We start from the raw sequence: 24,084 nt of genomic DNA, 5'->3' as shown, positions 1-24,084 counted from the left end.
TTTGATATGGACATTTATCGACCATTCTTCTCTTTTGGTTATTAGACAGTGTATGTCTTTTCAAAGACGAATCTGGAAACCATATGATCGGCCGACATCAGAGCTACCGGATATTTGTCAAGGAATTTCCAGATAGACACATGACCGTATGATTGGCCGACTTTCCACGCTTCAATGGTATCGAGTCTATGTGCTTCGTTGGTTGCTTTCCGTTTCACCTCCAAGTGAATGAGGAGTAGATTTAGGATAGCTTGAAGTGCCGCAGTCGGCGTAGTACTCATAGTAATACTTAGGCAACCGAGCCTCTGAATCTGTGTTAGCAGCTTCTTGCTGTTAGCAAAGTTCAGTCTCGGCCACCAGACGATGCATGCATACATCAAAATGGGTTTTATTATGGATGTATACATCCAGTGTATCCGTTTTGGTTAAAATCCCCAGGTCTTACCTATCGCATTTTTACAGCACCAGAGCAATCTGCAAGATTTATAATATTGCATTGAATATGGTACTTCCACGTTGACTTGGAGTCGAAATGTCCTCTTAAATACTTGACTGTTTGTGTCAGCTGGTAAGTATTACGGCTAGATCGTCCATAAATGGTTGCTTCAAAGCTTTTTTGTCCTGCTGGAGAAGTTTATCCATTAACAGGAGCATTAACAGAGGAGAGAGAACCCCATCCCCCCTCACTCTGCCGGCAGCCCCTAAGATATCCTGCCAATATGTGGATTTTTCTCCACTCTAGCATGTGAAGGATCCAACTGATCAGACAGGTCGAACTATACGTGGATGGCGGACTTAACTCTGTACTATTGCAAGGTTTCGTATTTTCGAGCGAAATCTTGGTCCTATCCGGAACCAGTTTCTGAAGTAATGAGGGGGTGTCTTACCCTTGCGAGCTTTAATCCGACAGTTGATTCTGATTACATTCTACGCTTCATCGCTATTTTCAGTACGAAAACTTCGAAAGTCGTTCCGCGAATATAGCGCAGAAGATTGTGTTCACTTTATTTAAATTGAAATTAACGGTTTTACACAGTAACATACATGATTAAATATCAACATGTAATTGTTTTCATATCTTTCACTTTCTCGAGCAACCATTTCATCCTTTGAATCTATTTTTTTCTGCACGAACAATAAATCAAAAGATAAAGTCACGCTTGTGCGTTTGCAGGTGGCTCACCCGCCTAAATATAAAAGATATAATCCCCTCCCCCCTAATAAGTGTCGGGTTGTATTAAAATTCTTAAAAGATTGTTTCAGAAAAAAGCTTTAAACTCGACCTAAGTAGCAACATTTTCTGCCTCAGTAGAAAGTGAGCTCTGGAATTTTTTTCTCAAGGAATCTTGGTAAAGGACGGAGGGCTAACTCCCATCTGGTTTGATATAATAATCCTAGTGGTGGTGTTAGGGGTAGTGTGGTTAGTGGTTGAATTATTTTTAAAGTCACAAAAGCTCATGTTGTACTATTAATAATTTCTAGTAAAGAAAAGTTGCAAATGGTAGAGCACGTACGAAGAAAACCATTCACTTTTGAAAGTCAATTTATCCAAGGTGCAATTCCAAGGGATTTAGTTGCCCTGCACTGCAGTTAATGGAAATACTCCATTAATCCTTTTCGAAAGTTTTCGCAAAAGTAGTTAACACCAAAGTGCATAAGTATGGCAAAGTAGCGTAGTTTGTTAAGCTGAACTTTTGCTTTTAGCACCATCTCCGTATATCCTTAATCCCAAATATCTCCTGAAGTCATAGACTCGAAATACTCGAAAGCAACATTCAATAATTCCGCAAAAGATTTCTATATCTTTTTTCTTTAGTGGGCGAATTTCTGTTTGCATCCCTGGTGGGGACTTCTTTGCTCGTTCCGACGGGGGTCAATTAATAGACTAGAAAGTTAGAAAGATGTTTCACCTCATTTCAAAGGGACGTGTTTCATAATCTTAAATTTGTTTGAATACTGTAAAGATGATAGGATTAGATACAAGAGAAACTCCGAAAGGACTACCAATTGAAAGGATGTTGCAGAGAGCTTTTACCCGAGGTATCATTGTTATTGCTCTGGGGGCTCAATTCTTTCGTACGGTCATCAAACCATTAAGACAAACGATTAGACACTCGCAGGTTTCATTTATTTGTTAAGATACGAAAGATGTTAAAGTAAGTCTGGACATCTTTTTCTGAAAACCTCTTGTAGGATATTTCAGATTCCGTAACCCATAGCATCCAGACGGTAGTCTCCAGATTACATTCAACATCTGGAACTTTGAAGGAGACAATTCTTCAATAAAAGTTTAACCGTCTTCCCCTTGCTCTCAATTATTTTAGTGCCATTTAACCGCATCCCTTGTTTTTGCATCACTTCATTGTTTTTATGTAAAGTAGTTTCATCCCTGAACCCATGTCGTTTTTAATCCCATAACAACCTCCTTAAATGCTCCTTTATATAACTTTTGCAGCACTTGGCCCCGAACAGGCGAAACTAAAGCAATTTCACGTTTCTGTTTTTTATCACCGAACCGTTCTGCTTTGTCTCATTTCAGGTATGGCGTAAGGCGAGGACGAGATGAGGGAGCAGCCTCTGGTTGTAAGCTGTTAGCATCCACGGTTCGTTTATTATCCGAAAAGTATCAACTTTTACTATTACCCATTACGATGTTTATTGGAGCCGAGGAGGCCTTCGTTGCCGTTGATTTCACTGCGGTAAGTGTAGCGAAGTGACTGCAAATGAACCCAGGTTTACCTGCTAAATACTGAATTCTGTACGGCATGTACGTGTGTATCACGAGGCTTTTATATGGGTTCCTCTAGAATTCATTAGCACACACCTGAGTTCGTACAGACCAGGTAATTTGCCTTACTCTCCCGAGTTTCGTGAATTGCTGAAATACGATAGAAACCGTTGAAAATTATTCGAATTTCCAATGAGACTTTATTATTCACCTGAAATTAGTATTCTTGTCCCATTCATATATTTGTTGTGGCTGTTATTCAATTAGCGCAATTTGATGTAATCACGTGAAGGTAATAATACAAGAGAATAAATATTTCAAGTGACTATGATGACTTCCCGATACCGTGAATTAGATTGTTTATCGTGGGTAATTATGTAAATGAGAACTTGTAATATTTAGATCAACAATGCAGAGTAGAAAGAATAGGAGTAGAGAATATAAGGAAAGAAAATGGTGCAATCTTTAGTACCAAATTGAAAATATCGAAAAGGGATATACGCACAATAAGAAATAGCCCGTGGGGGATTGAGCGAAGTTTTGATTTGAATTTCTGTTTTAAGTAATACGCTTTCACGCTTCTCTTTAATTTGCAATATTCACAGTAAAAAATTATCATGAAGTCCTTATAATGATATCTAAGTAATGTAATATGATACCCCCGATGCCGATATCTGCCCTCATATGAATGGGAAGCACTGATCCCCTAGTATTAAAACTAGTCGTTTTCGAGATCGGGATATCCTTCAGCAGTAGAAAATCCTCCACACTGCGCGAATGGGACGAGTTTTAAAGAAGATTATGGATGAGCTCTGGACTGCGTTGCCGTTTCGCAGAAATGTGGTTCAGCTTCCATCAGGTCTTCCCGACATGCCTGTGCTCCTCCTCTACTATTTTTCACCATGTTTTTCTGGAGGGACCCACTCGTCGGCAACTCTGTGATGGTGAATTCAATTGTAAAGCATAGCCAGTAAAAAATGTTAGGCGAAGACGGCTTTACGGTTTCTTACAAGGAGAGAAACAAATCGTCGAACGCTACCTCACCTCTACAACATGACTGCGAATTATATTGAGAGTAAACCCGCCCATACTTTGGGCCAAAGCTTGGCCAGAGCTGAACATATTTTGTCCTAAGTCCGCATTCACTTGATGTCGGACCGGACCAAATGGGGAACAGCATACTCCCTCTTTTTTAGGATTAAGGCTTAGCACCCAAACTTTAAAAAATGTGAGGTGAGAAAGCGTTTGACGATTTTCCTCTGCCCTGGTAAGAAACCGTAAAGCCGTCTTCCCGGAACATTTTTTAAAGTTTGGCTGCTAAGCTGTAATGAATCTAAAGGAAATAGGATGATAAAACGATCATCCTAAGTGGCCGAAAACGACCTAGAGGGAAGAGCGCAGCTGCATAAAAAGTGCAGGGCCGTCTCCTCCCCCTCCTCACATTGGTTGCACACAGCCGAAACCACTACCCCAATCTTTTCCATATGGTAGTTTAAGGGGCAGTGTCCCGTCAAAAGCCCTACTGGGGTTTTCATGTCCCGCTTCTTAAGGGACACCAAAAATGCCGCTCTAGTGGCCCTAGGCTCTTTCACAAGGATTTTCGCTTGCCTGCAAGAGTCCAAATTTCTCCACTCGGCTGCGTGAATCCTTGCAATTTCATCCTTCAGAGTAGACTTGACAGTAGATGGTCGGATTCCAAGAGCTGATTCTTGCCCCACCATTGTGGATCCAGACCCTCGGCGAGCCAGTCTATCAGCCTCCTCATTACCGGGGATGTTAGAATGCCCCGGCACCCACATCAGGAATGTTTCGTTCAGTCGGCCAAGTTTCAGCAGCACCTGATAACAACTCCACACCAACTGGCATGATATGTTGTTGCCATTTAGTGCTGATATTGCCACCCGACTGTCGGAACAGATTCGAATGGTGCGACCCCTCCATTTTTGTCACAGACATTCTTCTGCTGCCAATGAAATGGCATATATCTCCGCCTGGAATATGGTCATGATTTTTCCGAGGGGTCGGGCCAGTTCTATAATCGCATTCTCCGAGAACACTCCTGCGCCCGATCCGTCCTCCATGACTGACCCGTCGGTGAAGATTATTAGGTCTGTAATCTGAAAAAACTCATGGCCACTTGTCGACCATTCTTCTCTTTCGATGATTACGAAAGTGTATGTCTTTCCAAACACGAATCTGGCAACCATATGATCGGTCAGCATCAGGGCTGCCGGATATTTTTCGAGGAATATCCAGATAGACGCATGCCCGTTGGATTGGCCGCCTTTCAACGCCCCAATGGTATCGAGCCTATATGCGTCGTTGGCCGCTTTCTGCTTCACCTCCAAGTGAATGGGGGGTAAATTTAGGATAGCTTCCAGTGCCGCAGTCGGCGTAGTACTCATTGCTCCAGTAATACTTAGGCAACCAAGTCTCTGAATCTGCGTTAGCAGCTTCCTGCTGTTAGCAAAGTTCAGTCTTGGCCACCAGGCGATGAATACATACATCAAAATGGGTTTTATTATGGATGTATACATCCAGTATATCCACTTGGGTAAAAGTCCCCAGGTCTTACCTATCGCATTCCTACAGCACCAGAGCAATCTGCAGGATTTCTGGTATTGTTCCTGGATATGATGCTTCCACGTTAACTAGGAGTCGAAATGTACTCCTAAGTACTTAACAGTTTGCGCTTCCTGGATTTCCGCCCCTGCTAAGGTGGATAGCGTATAGCTGCCCCACCTGACGTTCCTAGTGAACATAACTAGTCCAGTCTTCCTAGCGTTCACCGTGAGTCCATTGCGGAAGCGCCAGCTGTGGATTACATGCAGAGTTGCATTCAAGCGGTCATATACTGACTTTTTTGTCCACACAGCCAAAGCAGGGTATCCATTACCAAGAGCCATAACAGTGGAGAGAGAACCCCTCCCTGTGGGCAGCCCCTGAGACATCCTGCTTCAATAGACTTCTGGCCGACCGATATGTGGATTTTTCTCCACTAATGTGTAGCATGTGAAGGATCCAACTGATTAGCAGCGGTTCGATTCCATGCTGTCTTGCCGCATCACAAATTGCTGCAAATGAGGCATAATTGAAGGCACCTTCGATGTCCATGAATGCGCCTAAGGCGTATTCTTCTTTGGACATCGCCTTTTCAATTTTTGCCATAAGTTCATGGAGTGCTGTCTCCGTGAATTTGCCTTTTTGGTAGGCGTGTTGCCTATGGTGAAGTGGCCACTTAGGAATGTGTGTATCCCTTATGAACCGATCTACTAGTCTTTCCAGTCCTTTTAGCAGAAAGGACTTTAGGCTGATCGGTCGAAAGCCTTTTGCGTCTGTGTAAGTGGATTTTCCTGGTTTGGGAATGAACAACACCTTAACATCCCGCCATTTAATTGGAATATAAGCATGTGCTAGGCATGCGCGATATATACTCCGAATATGTAGACCCACGGCATCCATTCCTTCTATTACTAGTGCAGGGATGATGCCATCCGGACCTGCAGACTTGTATCTATGGAACGAGTTAAATGCCCATTTCACTCGCTACAGTGATACTACTTTGCATGCCAGATTCCAGTCTCTCGGTTGAGGGCTGTATGCACCTGTTGGCCTCGAGATTAGATTTTGGATGCTACCTGGGAAGTGTACTTCAAGCAAATGATTTGCCGTTTCTTCATCGCTTTCTGTGTACTTCCCATTCTGTAAACGTAAATAACCCAGTTCTTTGACCAGAATCCGCTTCAGCTTTGAGGTTGCCTCAAGAGAGTTAGTCTCTTCGCAAAAGCGTCTCCAAGATGATCGTTTAGCCGATCTTATGCTCTTCTTTAGAGCCTTTTGTGCCTTTTTATAGCGATTCCAGCTAGTGCTTGATTCACACTTCAGAGTACGATTGAGGAGCATTCTTGTTGTTCTCCTCTGTTTTGCCAAATCCGAGTTCTACCATGGTGTTTTACTCTTCTTTGGCATCTTGAGTGGACAGCTTTCTTCGAAAGCTTCTCTCATGCTAGTTGTGATCATCTGGGTTGTCTTCTCAATTCCAGCAATGGATTTGATGCGCTTCCCAGGGATCGTGACTCGGGCGCTCAATTCTGTTTGATACATTACCCAATCTGTCTTCCTTGGATTCCGAAAAGGAGTGGGTGGAGGTGGATCCATGCCCATAACGAAATCAATGCGTCTGTGATCCGAGAGTGTGATATCGTTTGATACTCTCCACTCTCCGATCAGAGCCGCGATGTCAGGAGATGCCACCGTGATGTCGATGACCTCTCGCCTGACCACGTTGAAGAAAGTGGGTTCATTACCCACATTTAGGATCTGCAAATCGGTTCCTACTAGATACTCCAGTAGTCTCGATCCTCTTGCATTGATGTTGGAACTTCCCCAGCATATGTGGTGAGCGTTGACATCACATCCTGCTATTACCCCCATGCCTCTACTTTTGGCATATTGGATAGCTTTGATGAATGTGCCACTGGGAACCTCTTCTGCGTCGTAGGAGAAATATGCAGAGCACCATAGTATCTCTTTATCTGCCTGTTGACTTTTTCCGGTTAGTTTAGCCGATGTGGTGTCGCCATCACATAGGTCGTTAACCAGGTTAGCCTGGAAGTCTTTGGAGACTACCATGCAGGTGCGGGGTCGATCGCTTCCATCGGCATACAATAGGTCAGCAGGTTGGAAGTTTAGGCCCCTGACTGCCCCACTAACAACCCACGGTTCTTGTATGAGGTTTATAAATGTCTTGCAGCTATTGATCCGACGACTGATAAGTGCAGTCGCCGCTTTACAATGCTGCAAATTTACTTGGGAAACGTGGCACCTCATCTACGTTTCAGATGTAGATGCCGGGGGCTGCATGCCCCCTTCAATGGTTTTAGGAGCCGACACTTGTAACGTGACGGTCCCCAGCCCATAGTAGAGCCGGCAACCAGATTTTTCCCAAACCTTCTTAACTTCAGGTTCGGGAACGCTGATAGTGGGAAAATTTCCCGGCCTATAGGTTCTCTCTCCTGTTTTGCTACCTAGCAGCAACCAGGTGGAAGTGTTAAGCTTGTTCTGTACACCATGTTGTTCCAGAACCCCAACACCATTTCGCCCTTCTTCTGGAAGCCAGAGAAAGCACTTTTTGATCGATGGAAGCTCAGTGACCCTTTTCAAGGTTAGTCACGCACCCTCCCACACATCGTTAAGGGAGCAGCAGTACTGCCTGAGCCACTCGTTCGTGTCTTCGTCAGCGAAGTTCAGCCGTAACATTTTACGGTATACACCTGCCGACTCAAAGCAAAGCTTAATGCTTTGCGCGGAGTTTCCTCCTAAGCTGTTCGCACTGCTCAGCATCGTAGCCTGATGGATTAGAGTTGTCATACAGGACCCATCCATCGGCTTCGATAGCCTTGACTGCAAATGAAGGCCTAGCCGTTGGCGGCCGAGCCATCTTTGCTGCCTTTTGTGTCGAAGAGTTATGATCGTCCGAGGACCGCTGCCGCTTCGGTTTCCCCTTAGCCGCAGGTGCCCCGGACGCTCCTTTCCCCTCAACCTCGGCACAGCTCTTTGGTTGTGCGTTGCCCGGAGGCGGTTTGCCCGAAGGCGGTTTGCCCGGAGGCTGTTTGCTCGAAGGCGGTTTGCCCGAAGGCGGTTTGCTCCGGCTCCTCCGTTAAGGACTGGGTCCCAATTGAATTGGTTCCCACTTGAATAAATGGGGAATCTGAGTTTAGACTCAGGTTCTCCATTGATGAGCTCAGGGTTGCCCCTTCACTCGGGGTTGGATCATCGCGATCGAAGTTTAATTGTGTTTGCTTTATAGGTTTATGTTTTTGTTTTTTTGTTTTTTCATAGTTGGCTGCCATGGCCTCAATTTCTCCGGGGAAAGTAAGTCGATCTCGGCAGAGCCCCTTTTTGCCGAGGCAAGGCTAGTTGAAACTGGGGGTCGCCTGGTACCCAGAGTTCACCGTTTACGGCCACATCTTAACCCCTGTGACCATTCAGCCCTCGCCACGGTAGTCACACCTTGGCTTGGGATTTTGATTACCGCTTGGTTTCAGGTGTCACTTCCCGTTTCCTGGAGGATCTTCCTTACTGAGCTCCCTCACCATGACAAGGTAGGTAATCGTAGAGGGAGCATCTTAGAACTAAGGAGCAACACAACTTTGTAAAACTGGGGTTTCCTGCAACCAATCTCTTTCACTGTACCAACTTTCTAATCAGTGTCATCATTCTCAAAGGTTTTCGATCCAGTACACCTCACTTTTGCCCAAACATGTATTGGTCAACTTGCGTCAGTTGACTTTTACATGACTGATTTCATATCTTTCTAACCGATGCTGGGGCAAATTTTAACTTTGGCCATCGGAAGTAATCTTCGCCAACTATAACGTCAGTGAAGGTGGTAAAAAACACAAGCCATTTGTGAGCTCCCCAAGTTCTCAGCTTAGGTTAGTCGTTTCTTCTGCTAAATTATACCGCCACTACTAACATACTTCTCAACGATTGTATCACGAAGAAAGCATTTAATTGGCCATCTGACGCCGAGGCTCCCTTTTAACACTTTAAGTGGCACCGACGCAACCGTTTGTTTTTCGCGAGTGGGCGTTCAGGCTGTTACTTGACCAAGAGCGACCCAACGGAACTTGGGCTCTGCTGTGTTTTTTTTTCCCAGAAGCTGTTAAATAGTAGTGATCGACCTATGACCACAACCTCTTAGCAGTTTTGGTGCCAATCAAGCTTTTGCATTCTGGGGGATCGTCACTTTGTATTTGTTTTGACACAAGGCTCGAGTAAGGCCTCCCAGTATCCGAGCAGGCAGCTCAAGTTCATTAGCCACTTTGATATCCGCATTGAGTCCACACGAGAGCATCAGCGACGGTGTCTTCAGCAGCCAAAAAGCACCCTTGCCTACTCTTTATCTACAGTAGAGTCCGTCGCAAAATCTACTACTATCACGAAATATCAGTGAGGCCCAAGCCGAGAACGATCAGTTACCTCTCCCCGTGACTAATCTGCGACTTAAACTTCAACAGCTTGATCATGGTGACCACTCGACTTACTACGTCAAATTCAATGATGCACTTGATCTATACCTGTCAGTCGCACTCCTTCGTCGACCGTCATTGAAGCCTTTTGGCACCTGCTGAACGAAGTAATGCGTACCACGCCAGTTGTCTGAAATCCATCACCACAATCTCGTTGAACTTCGGAACTTCAAAACATGGGTGGACTGTTTCGATGATATCCACATCGAACTGATCAAGTTGCCGCTGGTACAACTTGCCTTACGACCACTAAGTACGTTGGCCAGAAGCAATACTTTTGCGGAACACTAAGGCTAGCCCGAAAGCACTTTTCGAAAACTGAGTCTCAATCTTTGGCCTTTCGCTGGAGATCACCACCAAAAAGGAAAAACAATTTGTGAAGGACTTTATCACCACATTCGTTCAGTCCGTAGACGCTGACACACCTCCAAAGGAACCTTATCGTGCAGCGTATGGACCGGATACTTAAGGGCGCGCTTAGGTGCAATCCGGCGATTACCTGGTTGGTTTCGACACTAAGCTCTGTATCCCGGATAAATTCTTCATGTCGCAGAGTAGCAGTCCACATGCTTTATAGCCAATTTACGCTGGCCTTTCAAAGTGATTCACACAGAGCTGCCTACCAGTAACATAATACACCTCCTATATGGCTGCTGTTAGATCCCAAGTGTGACATATCACGACAGTGGCCTTTAGGTACTAATGCTGATCATTTTCTAATCCAGTCGTCCATCAATGACTGGCCTTGAGACTGTCTGACTATGATTCGTAGGGGGATGACGTTTTTACTGGGGTCACATGACGAGCAACGAGTTGGTCCTTGTCGTCTTTTGGACTATTAAAAGTTGATTTCATAGTTAGCTGAGATCAGTTCAGTTCACACTCTACCTCGCTTCAGAATGTATTTTCTTTGTGGGGGAATGGACACTGATATGGTTGACGTGCTGAAATTTGCCCCATATCCTTCTGTTATTTGAAATTCATCCCACGTTCCCGAGCAACTGTTGCAAATGGTAAATTTAAACGACATACTACGATTGATTTTATGTTACTCGGCCAGACGACCCTACGGAAAGCTATTGGGGAGGTTTTTGCTGCAACATTTGTGATGATTCTCAATAATGGGGGTTGTTGTTTTTTTGGACCCATCTCTGTCTGCCGCTAGGGAATCGATCAACATCATCTAATGGAAAGTACATGCGGGCGCGAGGATACAGCCCTTAACAAAAAGGACTACAGAGCTAGAGAGAGAGATTGTAATCAAATTAAAGCATCCATTTTCCTAATTTGTCTTGCTTTTCACTACAAAACATACGCTAGTTGTGAAAAACGTCCCAGAACTCACGCTCTCATCCTTGACTTCTAACCAAATCGCAGGGTGCCTGCTTCCGTCTAAACAGCTTGAAATTGTTTAATCGACAGGACGAAACCCGGACTAAATCAATTTTCTCATTATTTTCCAGTCATTCGTCGCTTGCGGCTGGGGCATTTCCCGAATTGGCTACGTGATGATATGTTTCGGTGTTGCTAATGCAATTGCGGCCGGGCTAGCTGGAGCTCTAGCAAAATTATTGGGACGCATCCCCATCACGATAGCTGTTTTTGTTCTTCACGCCTCGTTACTTGTCTGGATGCATGAATGGATTGCGGTCGCAAATGATTACATGACGTACTGTATCATGGCTGCACTTTGGGGAATTGCAGACGGAGTCTGGCTGGTGAATGTAAACGGTAAGTGAAATAACACCCCCAGGTTCAGCAGACATCATCTTGGTGTTCGGCTCCTTCTGAATTGGGTGGGTGGATGCGTCTAGTGGGGAGCATTCAGAGCAGCTTCCTTTCAAGTTGGTGAGTACATAATTAATTTAATTTGTGACTTTTGCCAGAGATAGCGAGGGAAGTCAAACGACTGTTTTTTAGTGCACATGTCTGTAGTGAGGATGTTTTTATGTGCACAAGTTCGCAAAGTACGATAACTGGATTTCTAGTCGGATAGGTTGAGCGAGCGCAAGCGGAAAACACCTTGCCTGCTTCTTATTACCGAAATTGGGACCGTAATGAGGCATTGAGCTGATGAGAAGCTAACAAACTAACGAGTTTACAGAGAATTTAATTTCTGAGAACAGGTGCTAAAATATACAAACGGGTATTCACCATTACTTCCACTGAAAAGTGACTCCCCATTATTTGTAAGAGATATTCATGCTGGATGCATCCCTTGTTTTGATATAGAAATGAAAAGGTTGCTGTTTGCATGATACCAATGAAAGAGGATTCGTTACTCCCACAAAATAAAAGAGTTTTTTGGTGTGGCCTTTAGCGATAAAACCACTTTGATGTCTTGAAGTGTACCTTTCCCACAACAGGAAGAAAGTGGACCTCATCCAATGGTCCAATAGAACGTCTTCCCAATCCCCGGAGGCACCGAGGAGGAACTACGGGGGATCTGTGGACAAATTGGGGACAATAAGGCTCCGGGATTGGACGGGATTCGGAACAAAACGCTGCTAAAAGCTGGCCCGCATACTTCGTAAGTACATTTGAATCGTACATGGTCGAAGGAGTGTTTCCCCCTCAGTGGAAAAGGCAGAGGTTGTTTCTGCTACCGAAGCCCCAAAAACCGCCCGGTCCGCCCTCTTCATATCGCCCTATCTGTCCTTTAGACACTAAGGCGAAGGTGTTGGAGTAGATGGTATACATCAGCCTGCTTCTTTTTTTTTATGCGTACACGGAGGTGGAAAATCTGAGAAAGACACGTCCGCCGCAGCTCCGCCGCCCGAACGGCGGAACTATAGCCGGCGCGTGTGGGATTCACACTCATTAAAAACCACCTCCAGTCTCTCCAGCCCCAGCCCCCCGGGGGGCCACCATTGAGGTATTACTTCGCGGGGTAGGTTTGCTCTTAGGCACTCATCCTTCTCCTATTTCCGGCTTTCCTCCTTCTTTGCACCTTCAGCAACTCCTCCTGCATTTGGATGATTGCGGAGCCAACCGCAAGCCACTTCTCCTCGGACTCCAGCATCTCAGTAACCAAGCTCTCCGGGGTCCCGCTCCTGCCCAACACCTGGTTTAAGCTCCTTCTCTCCATCGCAAATGGTGGGCAGTGAAACATCACATGCTCTGGATTCTCCGGTACGCCATCGCATCTGGAACAGTTCGGAGAATCATCCAACCCAAAGCGGTGCAGATACTGCCTGTAGCAACCACCGTGTCCCGTGAGGAACCGGGTAATGTGGTAGTTGGTCTCCCTATGTTTTCGCTCAAGCCACATCCTAATGTTGGGAATGAGCCTGTGCGTCCACCGACCTTTCGTAGACTCGTCCCATCTGCGTTGCCAGAGATCAAGCGACTCTGACCTTGCCGCATTTCTACGCTGTGCATGCCCCTCCGTACGTCTTGCATTGTACAGGACACTCATTTCTTTGGCCAGAATGTCAACCGGGATCATGCCTGCCACCACCAATACTGCCTCATCTGATGTGGTTCTAAAAGCACTGCAAACCCTCAAAGCCATCCGCCGGTAAGCCGAGTTCACCTGCTTCCGTCTCTGAGAGTTTGCAAGCGCCTCTTCCCACACAGGCGACGAGTAGAGCGGGATGGAGCGCACCACTCCGGCTAGCACCAACCTCCGGCAATGTTTCGGTCCACCAATATTTGGCGTGGTGGCACTGGCCTTTTGGCATGCATACTCTAGGTGTTCCCTAAAACTCAATTTGGTGTCAATTATTACCCCCAGGTATTTACTAGCCGGCTTTGATACGACCGTATGTCCACCGACCTCCACTTTTACAGTGTTATTTTTCCTGCAGTTCGTTATTAAGACCGCTTCCGTTTTCGCGTCCGCCAAGGTCAGCCCGGCCTTTTCTAGCCAGGACTTTACCGCTCTCACTGTTTCCATTGCGTAAACCTCCACAACATCAGGCTGCTTCTATTCATCGACCTAGCAGGTGGCCTATCGGAGCGGCAGTGTGAGTTTCGTACAGCGCGTTCCACAGTCGATGCCATTGCAAGCCGCTGGTAAGTGCTGTGCAGTGGAGTCGCTGGATGCCAGGAATGCTTTTAACTCGGCCAAACTGGGGTTGGATTAAAGGCACCCTGGCTAAACTGGATGTCCATGCTTACTTAGCCCGGATAATCAGGAGTTACCTCTCGAAGAGACTTCTTTGGTACGAGACGGACGACGGGCCGAAGGAATATGTTGTGAGAGCAGGTGTTCCCCAAGGCTCCATACTGGAGCCCCAGTTGTGGAACATAATGTATGACGGAGTGCTCGGCCTTTGTGTGCCAAAGGAACCAACATTGATAGGTTTTGCGGATGGCCTGGCAGTGGTAGTATTTGTGAAACACCATCAAGACGTGGAACTGAATGCAAGTAAAACCTTTCATGCCATCAAAACATGGCTTCAAGCGGTGAAATTGGATCTGGCGGAAGATAAGACGGAGGCGGTCCCTATTAACAATGGCAGGAATAAAAATACTGTCAAAATCCGGGTTGGTAATCACGAGGTCGTTTCAAAATCGATCATTAGATCCCTGGAGGTAATGATCGATGCCAAGTTGTGCTTCAAGAGGCACTTGGATTATGCGTGCGAAAAGGAAGGAAGGGCTAGCTTATCTCTAGCAAGGATGATGCTAATATTGGAGGGCCAAAATCTAGTCGACAACAGGAGGCCCTACCATGCGTTCTCTTTCATCTGGCCCTGAAGGAAGTGATTCGCGGTGCCGATATCAATTCGAGAGGTACCATCCTCTTCAAATCCACCCAACTACTGGTCTACGCTGACGATATTGACATCATGGGAAGAACAACCCGATATGTACAGTCTGCCTTTATCCAGATCGTGCAGACGGCACGAGATCTTGGGCTGTACATTAATGAATGCAAGACGAAGTACATGGTGGCAACGTCTGCGCCAGAACCAAAACAGAAAGAACGAACAACATCGAGTCGCACTGGTTATACGAAAACAATGAAGCCGCGGAGACTACAACTTTGAAATCGTTGAAAATTTCTCCTATCTGGGGCCGAAAATCATAACCGATAACAGCTGTGACTATGAAATGAGTATAGACGATTCCATAGTCTACGTAACGACGAAATCTATAAGCGATACCACGACCGTTCGGTTTTGGATAAAATCCGGCTGAAGAGGTTGCGGTGGGCGGGTCACTTAATCCGTATGGATGAGGATGATCCCACCCAGAAAGTCTATAAGGGCAATATCTATGGTAGAAAAAGAAGACAAGGCAGACCCTGCCTAAGATGGAGCGATGGCGTAGGCCAGGACGGCAGACAGCTTTGAGAGATATCCAATTGGTGGATCTGGGGCAAAACCAAGGTGTCTGGAGTTCCTTATTAAGGCAGGCCTGGACCGGATACCGGTTGTTGCGCCGTCGATGATGATGAAAATCTAGTCATCATCATCATCAACGGTCACCAGATGCTTATCGCAGAACTGGTGAAATCCGTCCTTCTATACGCGGCTCCTGTCTGGGCGTGCGCACTGGACAACACAGTGAACCAAGGAAGGGAAAGTTCAGCACACGCTGGTGGGAGCGCAGTGCATATAGGACGGTATTTGATGAGGCAGTTTGTGTCATCGCGAGGATGCTTTCCTCGGATCTTCTAGGGAATGAAGCACCGAAGAAGAGGGTGAATCCGGTCGACTGCAGGCTTTCGGATGGCCGCTAGGAAGGAACTGTACAAAAATGGCAGCAACGGTGGAATAATGGTGAAAAAGTCCACTGAATCCATACACTGAGCCGAGGAATTGAGAGATGGGTCCAATGCAAACATGGAGAATTGAATTACCACTTAGCGCAGTTTCTTACGGGGCACGGTGGATACTGGAAGTGCTTGCATGACTTTGGGTTGGATGAGCCCCCAGGCTGTCCCGAATGCGCCAATATGCCTGAGAATCCACAGCACGTTATGTTCCACTGTCTGAGATTCGCGAATGGAAAAGGGAGGTGGAACAACGCCCTCAACCCAGTTATCGGGCCCAATAATTTCATGGAGAAGATGCTGAGGTCCACAGCAAATTGGAGCGTGATAAACGCAACAGTAACTGCGACACAGGAAAAGCTGCAGGAACTGGAATGAGCTCGGAAAGCGCGACGAATGCATGACTTAGTTGTGCCCTCCTCGCAAAGTAATACTGCACGGTGATCCCGGGGGATATGGGCGGAGAAGTGGAGGTGGTTTTACTGGGTGAGAATCCCACACGCTGCTGCAATCTGGCATTGTACCGCTTTACCTGGGGAGCCGACTTTGAATTCCGGACCTCATGATTGCCAATTATAACCCTTATCCTGTGTTCCTTGTACTTGGAGAGACTCTACCCTGAAAATAGCAGGTTTATGTTCAGGACGAGTACGGGTGCGGTAGTCAGGATGATTAAGGGCCAGCCTATTGATCGCGGTCCCGGTCGTCTCCGATGTTTGTGTATTATTTGTGCTTACTGCGATTCGATGCTGGTTCTTGAACTCAACGCATTAAAAGGATGGAGAGAAAAAATCAAATGAGTTAGTGTAAGATGGCACAGAATTCTCAAAATGTTTATGTGGTTGCCATTCACCCTGTGGTGCGGTATAGCTGAAGTATGTTTCAGTTCCGGCTACCACTTCCCTAAACGTCCGCACTCTTCCTCTACTGCTCTGCACTATGTGCTCTTGCGGCCACCGCCCCAGCAGACCTAGCAATCGATCTCATCACCAGCAAAATGCTAAAGCAAAACCTTCTAATCAAATCATACCAGATTTCCATGAATTCGGCGAGCAATTCCGTCAGTTCATGATGTTGCTCAGTACGATGATGAACATTATGGCATCCAACTGTGGCGGCACATCGGAGGCGCGAATCTAGGCGCCACCATTAATTCGCCTCCACCGCTGCATTCAATGGCCGCAGAAATAGCTGACGGACTGACATGAGACTGGGACGAATAAAATGTCAGGAATGACAGTTTTGTGTAAACAACAGAGAGTCAAGTCACGTCCACCGACCAGTGAGAATAAAAAAATGTAGCGTTAACATAGAGAAAATATCTGAACTTAAGGAAGAAAGAAATATAGTACTAACGGATTGAATTGATAGAATACGTTATGGTGACAGTGATTAGCAAAAGAAGCGTTTAAATTTCGTGTCGCTAAACAACCATGGATGTTAAAATCATTCAGTTGAACATCTCTGGAGTCAGTCGAGCTAGCAGGCACAAGCTCGAATTGTTGCTAAGCGAACACCATTCACAAATAGTGGTTCTGTGTAAAAAAAAGTTACACTACCGCTATAAACCCACTTTTCCAAATTTCAACCGCACAGGGAGACACCATCCTAATCATACTTCCTTACACCTTGCCGCAGGCGCAAGAATACTAGTCTCCGACAAATTTCATGTAATACAACTCTTCCTCCCTGCTAATGTCCTTAATTCCATAGAAGTTACCGTCGTCTCCGGCACTTTGCTTTCCTCTATTATCCCAACCAACTGTTTGACCCGAACGACCTATCCACCAACAAATCATGATCCCTGATTTTTAGCTGCAAAAGCGTTTTAAAGCCGACTTTAAAGCCGCCCATGATAACATAGCCAGGGAATTCGCCATGAGCGAATTCGGTATCCTGACCAATGTGCGAGGTCAGATAAAAGCAGCAGGATCACTCTCAAGACCATTCGACATCAACAACGGTCTACGACAAGGGGATGCCCTATCATGTGTCCTCTTTAACCTGGCCCTCGAGAAAGTGATCTGTGATGCTGAGGTAAATTCAAGAGGTACGATCCTCTTCAAGTCCACCCAACTACTGGCCTCTGCCGACGATATCGACATCATGGGAAGAACCACCCGAGACGTACAAACTGCCTTCATCCAGATCGAGCAGGCGGCAATCGGGGCGAGATCTTGGGCTGCGGATCAATGAAGGCAAGACAAAATATATGGTGGCAATGTCAGCACCGAAGACGAATCAACCAACAACATCAAAGCGCACTGGTCAAACACGAAGAAGAATAAGGATAGGAGACTAGCACTTTGAGACCGTTGACAATTTCTCCTAACTAGTCTATGATCTTGCCAGTCCTTATGCATTCCTCGGAGACTTGCGAGACTGCGAACTCTTGGCCGCGTTCGAGGGAAGAATCCTTCGAAGAATTTTTATCGCCTCTACATGAGTATGGACGATTCTATAGCCTACATAATGACGACATCTATGAGCGATACCATGACCGTCAGATTGTGGATAAAATCCGGCTCAATAGGTTACGGTGAGCGGATTACTTAATCTTATGGATGAGGATGATTCAGCCCGGAAAGTCTATAAGGGCAATATCTATGGTAGAAAAAGAAGACGAGGCAGACCCTGCCTGAGATGGAGTGATGGCGTAGGTCAGGACGCCAGACAGTTTTGAGGGATATAGAATTGGAGGACTTCGGCGCAAAATCGGGATGTCTGGAATTTCTTATTAAGGCAGTCCTAGACAGGATACCGTTTTTTGCGCCGTTTAAAATGATGACAGGTACAGCCCGAGGGCAGTCCGCTCCCTTCTTGGAAGTGCTTTGCTGCCCCTGCCAGCCAGATGCAAATCGACAAAAAAAGTACGCTCATTCCGGGAACTAGGCACAACGTTCGTAAACAATTTCATAATGTACATCTCTTTTATATACATACATGTGATTTAAAATCGCTGATGTTTCATCTTGAGGACAAATACAATTCTTCAGATGCAGCGTCCGAAGAGTTGCCTTTGCTATGGTCATTAGCATATTTTGTAAAAGCTGGGTATTTACCCAAAGGAGAGTAAAAGAGTTTCCATTTTGATGATATTACTTTTTTATTTCACTTTCAATGAGAGGAGCTTTCATTTTTACACAAAACCTTATTAAAATCGATTTACTGTCTGCCTGTCTTTTTTAAGGTTTTGTGTGAAACAAAACCTTATTAGAATCGAGACGGTGTCTGTCTGTCCGTCTGTCCGTCTGTCTGTCTGTCTGTCTGTCTGTCTGTCTGTCTGTCTGTCTGTCTGTCTGTCACACCCGATTTATTCGGAAACGGCTGGACCGATTGTCACGAAAATTGGTGAGAGTATGTAATCTGGTGATCCCTTTACATGCAGTAAGTGGCGCCATCTTGTGTTAAGTTTAAGGGGGGGCTCCCCGTACATGTAAATGGAGGGTGCAAATTTTTTTTTCACAGAATGTAGCCATGTAGGGTATCAAATGAAAGGTCTCAATTAGTACTTTTCGAATTTGGTTCAATATTTGATATTAGATGAAACATAGGGGAGTGAGGGTTCAAAATATGACCCACAAAAAGTGTAACAGGTCTCGTTCTCAGAACCTATCCAACCGAAAAATCTGAAAAAAATCACAGTGGTGCATCTCTACGAAATCTAGGCCTCAAAATATATCCGGTTCCGATATCTGCACAAATAAAGTTAATAATAGTATATTTCCACATTTTAGAAATTTACCCGGCACCCCCCTTATGTTCATCCCAGAAGTACAAAATTTGGCATGCGTGTAATGAAGAATATAATGCACAGTTTGGTCAAGTTTGAAGAAAATCCAACTATTATTAACAAAGTTGTAGGGGGTGAAACTTTACAATTTTTTGTGAATTTCGTTCACTCTACAACCCGCATGACGTCATCATCACATATCAATTCGTCAATACCACAACGAAATGAATTCTTATGAATTGGGTCGCAGACAATTATTTTGTTTTAGTTTTTTAGTTATTTGTCAACCAGACATGTGTGTGTGTAGGTATACAATCTATGCGTGCTAATGAACTTTGCGGGTAGTGCCTAATTCAAATAGATATAAGAAGTAGATCGGAAATATGGGTACGATAAATTTAGATACGTGCATATATGTGTACAGTATTCGGAAATAGGCAGTTTGTTTGTTTAGGGTGAGCGTAATATCTATGGATGTAATATGTACGTATGTCTCGTAGTTTGGAAAAATATGAAGGATTATGTTGGATTTGTAGCTATATACGGACAGAAAAATGTGCGTCTCTTACATAAGATGAACACAAAACCTTTATACCCGAAGCGCGAGTTTCCGGTATTCCGACTTGTTTTTATGCTTTGGAAGGTGGAAAGGTTCAAAACCTACCGACTTTTACTTACTAAAACCTTCCTTCCCCTTCGCTTACCCCGCGGGACTGCCATTTCGGTATTACGCCACGGGGCAGGATCAGTTACGAACTACGCCTCGTATTGTGATTTGTAACTTTCCTCCGAGGCTCCTTCTTCCTCAGCAGATTGGGGATCACCTTCATTAATTTTGCCACCGCCCTCCAAGAAGTTTCAGAGGTTAGTATATGGTTCACGATATTCTCGAGTGTCAATCGTGTCCCGGCGTCAATTTCCGCCTCCGCTCTGTGTGCAGCGAACCGCGGACAGTTAAAGACAACATGCTCCGCATCCTCCGAAATCATCACTCATGTCGGGCAATACGAGGAGTCGTCACACCCAAAGCGATAAAAGTATGCATGATACCCTCCTTGTCCGCCTAGGAATTGAGTAAGGTCGTAACTAACCTCACCGCGCCTTCGTTTAATCCATTTTGAGACATCTGGAATAATCCTGTGTGTCCAGCGTCCTTCAGGTGAATCATCCCATCTTTTTTGTCATTCAAAAATAGATTCAGTTCATGCTAATTGCCGACGATAGATACAGGACTCGCCGATTGCATATGATAGGTCATAGAGGCGTCGACCTTCGTTTACCATGATGTTTATGGCACCATGCCTACTATCACACAGGTTGTTTCGTCTGATGTTGTACGATACGGTATGGGGCTACGATTTTCCTTCTATTTGCTTGCAGCTTCAAAGAAGGTCCCCAGACTGGAGCTGCATTAACCAAGATGGAACTGATAACTCTCGAGATAAGGAGCCGATGACTTTGCCTAGGACTATCTATATTTGGTAACATTCTTTACCAACAATATGGTCGCCCCGGAAGCTTTGGTTGCTAAATTTTCAAAATGGGACTTGAATGTCAGTCTTTGGTCAACCATGACTCCTTGGTATTTAAGCGTTGGTTACGACTGTATGATGTGTTGACCAATTCTAGCCTTTGTCGACGTTTGTTTCCTTCGCTTGGTGATCAAAACTACTTCGGTTTTATGCTTTGCGATCGTTAAGCCAGCTTTCTCTAGCCAAGACCTGATTTCAAAAATTGCCTCGTTCGTGAGTACATCGGTTTCATCAATATCTTGTGCCACGATAGTCACTCCAATGACGTCGGCGAAGCCAATGATTGTCACTCCTTTGGGCAGTTGCAGCTCCAAAATTTCGTCATACGTTATTATCTACAGGAGAGGACCGAGAACTGATCCTTGTGGAACCCCGCAGGTTGTTGTATGCGTCTTAGGTCCATCGTCCGAATCGTAACACAATATTCTCTTCCGCAAAGCTAAAGCCGCTCTATGTTGCTATATTGAAGGCATTCTTCACGTTGAGAGTAACTACCGCACAACATTTATTGGCCTCCATTGCTTTTTCCGCAATTTCTAGCTCCGTGCTGATGGCACTGACAGTAGATCTTGCCTTTCGGAATCCGAACTGCCTATTGAGAGACCACCCGCGTTTTCTGTGATTAATAGAAACCCGTTGAAGACCCGTTCGAAAAATTTGCCGATGCCGTTTAGCAGACATATAGACCCATAAGACGAAGGTCCATCAAATGGAAATGTTTTGATGGCCACTGTCAGTGCTTTATTCGGAATGCCAACCAAACCAAACCAAATCTTCTTCGCGGCTTCCATGACTTCTTCATGGGTTACCTCGGGAATTTAATCGGTATCTATCTGCACGCAATATGCGGCCTCTATCAGTTTTTTCCCGACTACCACAATCTTCGGCCCAAATTAAAATCGCTATTATTATTGGGTTGTGGCAGCTTGCTTCGGTAGCTAATTTTTCCACCATCAGTTCAAATTCATCTAGCGCGCTTCTCGGCGCAGCGTAGCAGCTGAATATGTGAATGCCACCTACCTTAGCTCGTGTGAATTCGTCTTCCTGGCCTATTGTTCGTGTTTTCGATTGCTCGGTTTCCGCAAGTCCAGATTGCCGCTTCTGTCTGATACAAAGACACTACTGTGAAAATCTCTGCGATATTCGCATATAATGGCAACGTCAATTTCATTTTCCAGTAGGCTTTGAGAGAGCGGTTCCTGAGCTTGACGGTTTAAATTCAGCTGTAGGAACTTCATTTACGAAAAGCGGAAATCGCCTTCTTAAACGCCGGACATTTGTAACTGCCGCTGATATGGTCGATGTTACCCTCCTGTGTTTCTCTGCATAGCAGGCATTTGGGATTCCCATTGCATTCTTTGGCGATATGCCCTTCTTCTCCGCATCTTCGGCACAATTTAGATCTATTATACTTGCTTGTGCAGATTCGCGAAATGTGTCCAAATTCCAGGGATTTAAAACACCTTTTTGGCGATTTTGCCAACCGCAATAGCTTTTTTCGTTGCCTCGAACGGTAAGGCTATTATGGCCTTCTGAGTACCATCATATGCATTACCGAGCCTTATCACATTGGACTCAAGGATCGAATCTAGTCCGAGTTGAGTTTTTTAGGCCTCGTAGATCTCTGCTTTTTTCGTGATCTCATCTAGGTATTTGCATTCCATTAGCATTGAGTCGTGGCTCACCTTTACCTCGGCTGCTTTGCTCACTGAGGACTCGCTTTTCTTGTGTATGTCGTGGGACTTACTCTCTCCAGGCCTTTCTGCCTGCATATTATCCGGTGCACGTGTTCACCCAGGTTCAGGAGGAAACTGACTGTCTTCACTATCCGCAAGAATTCCGCATATGTCAGGTCGCTTCTTGAATTAGCCCATCTAGCCGCGACCTCTTTCGCGGTCTACCTTTTCTCTCCGATTTTGTCCAAGTAAAGTCACTGATGCGTGTCTCCTGAGGGTTCGGTAGACTTTCACCGGGTAAGTCTGCTAATTGCACTTGTTGTGTAAATCAAAACCTTATTCAAATGGGTTTACTGGCTGTTTGTCTGTCTGTTCGTCTGTCTGTCTATCTGCGTGTCTGTCCGTCACATGCATTTTCTCGGAGACAGTTATAGCGATTGATACCAAATTTGGTGGAAAGGTGGGAACTGTGAATGCTGACGCATACAGTGAGTTACATCTTTTTACATGTGGGGTATACGTGCTACGTATTAACGGGACAAATGCGCACTCAAATGTATTTATAAAAGGAAAGCATAAAAACCAAAACGGTTTCCGGGCTTATTACATATTTAACGTTGAGCAAGTAATGAACTTATGTTTAGCAGCGTATATATTCCGAAAGCAGAATTCGAACCCAGGCTAGACCCCTTTTGTTTCATCTAATCATTCATCATGCTATTAACGTTGATGTTTTGAGTGCCTTACAATTTTTGTTGACCATTTTCTATTCACGAGCTTCTTTTAAATAATTATGTTGAGCCTTCTATCTTTTCGATTAACAATGGGAACCTCTAATTTTCCTTAGCTAAAGAAAACAATATTCGTAAATAGCTACTTTTTCTTCTTGTTGATTTGCATTTAACTCTATGAAATGTTTTTCTTATGGAGAGTATTTGTATTTTGTATTTCTGTTCAATACGAGCGATACAATATTTCCAAATGAAAATCAATGAAATGAAATTTTCAATTTTTATTAATGTCCTCTTATGAGGGGTAAGCGTACCCACCGAGGTAACACCAAATACCGGACCGATTTCTAGGACACACTTCTTAGTCCAGTCTCATTCGGTTTAGCTTAGACCAATTTAACAGATATTCCCCAACTGACAATGTGTCTCTAATGAAATATCCCATTTCAGCACTCAGCGGAATACTATTTCCCGGGAAGGAGATTGCAGCATTCAGCAACTTTAAATTATGGGAAGCTGTCGGTTCTGTTCTCGGATATGTTGTTAGTCCGATGCTATGCACATATCTGAAGCTCCGGTGCTTGCTCGGACTAATGACTGTTGGTGTTATCGGGTAAGTTCTGGTTTGAATTTGTATAAAATGAACTGAACTCAATAAAAAAAGAATTTTTTTAAAAAATTCAGAATTTCTTAACGTTTAGTAATTTATATCTTTATTTTGAACAACAGTTATTGCACGATCGAATATATTGAGAAAAAAGAAAAAGGAAATATAAATCGCGACCATACCCTGGCCGTGTTCGACCAGGAGCCTGCAGTACAGCAAATTACAACATTTTGAATGCGTCGTTTGTTAATATTTAACTTGATGTATGAGACGCATGTGTTTGTTTACAATAAATGAAATGTTACCATTGTTTTGAAA

The 24,084-nt window shown here is 44.9% G+C and overlaps 1 protein-coding gene across 2 annotated transcripts in view; it reads left to right on the top strand.

The window, feature by feature from the left end:
* The window catches only part of LOC119654448 (UNC93-like protein), a 110,912-nt gene extending 86,828 nt beyond the window's left edge, over nucleotides 1–24,084 (top strand). The window contains exons 5-8 of one of the 2 annotated variants that reach the window (XM_038059850.1): nucleotides 2,540–2,699; nucleotides 11,226–11,493; nucleotides 23,610–23,772; nucleotides 23,889–24,084. In XM_038059850.1, the coding sequence (XP_037915778.1) occupies nucleotides 2,540–2,699; nucleotides 11,226–11,493; nucleotides 23,610–23,772; nucleotides 23,889–24,000 (703 nt within the window). In that variant the 3' untranslated portion in view covers nucleotides 24,001–24,084. The remainder of the gene's footprint in view (nucleotides 1–2,539; nucleotides 2,700–11,225; nucleotides 11,494–23,609; nucleotides 23,773–23,888) is intronic. The other variant, XM_038059851.1, reaches the window with a different exon arrangement.

Source organism: Hermetia illucens, chromosome 4, assembly GCF_905115235.1.
Source record: "Hermetia illucens chromosome 4, iHerIll2.2.curated.20191125, whole genome shotgun sequence".
Taxonomy (NCBI): Eukaryota; Metazoa; Arthropoda; class Insecta; order Diptera; family Stratiomyidae; genus Hermetia; species Hermetia illucens.
Note: the sequence above shows the minus strand (reverse complement) of the source record. Positions and strands in the feature narration are given on the sequence as shown.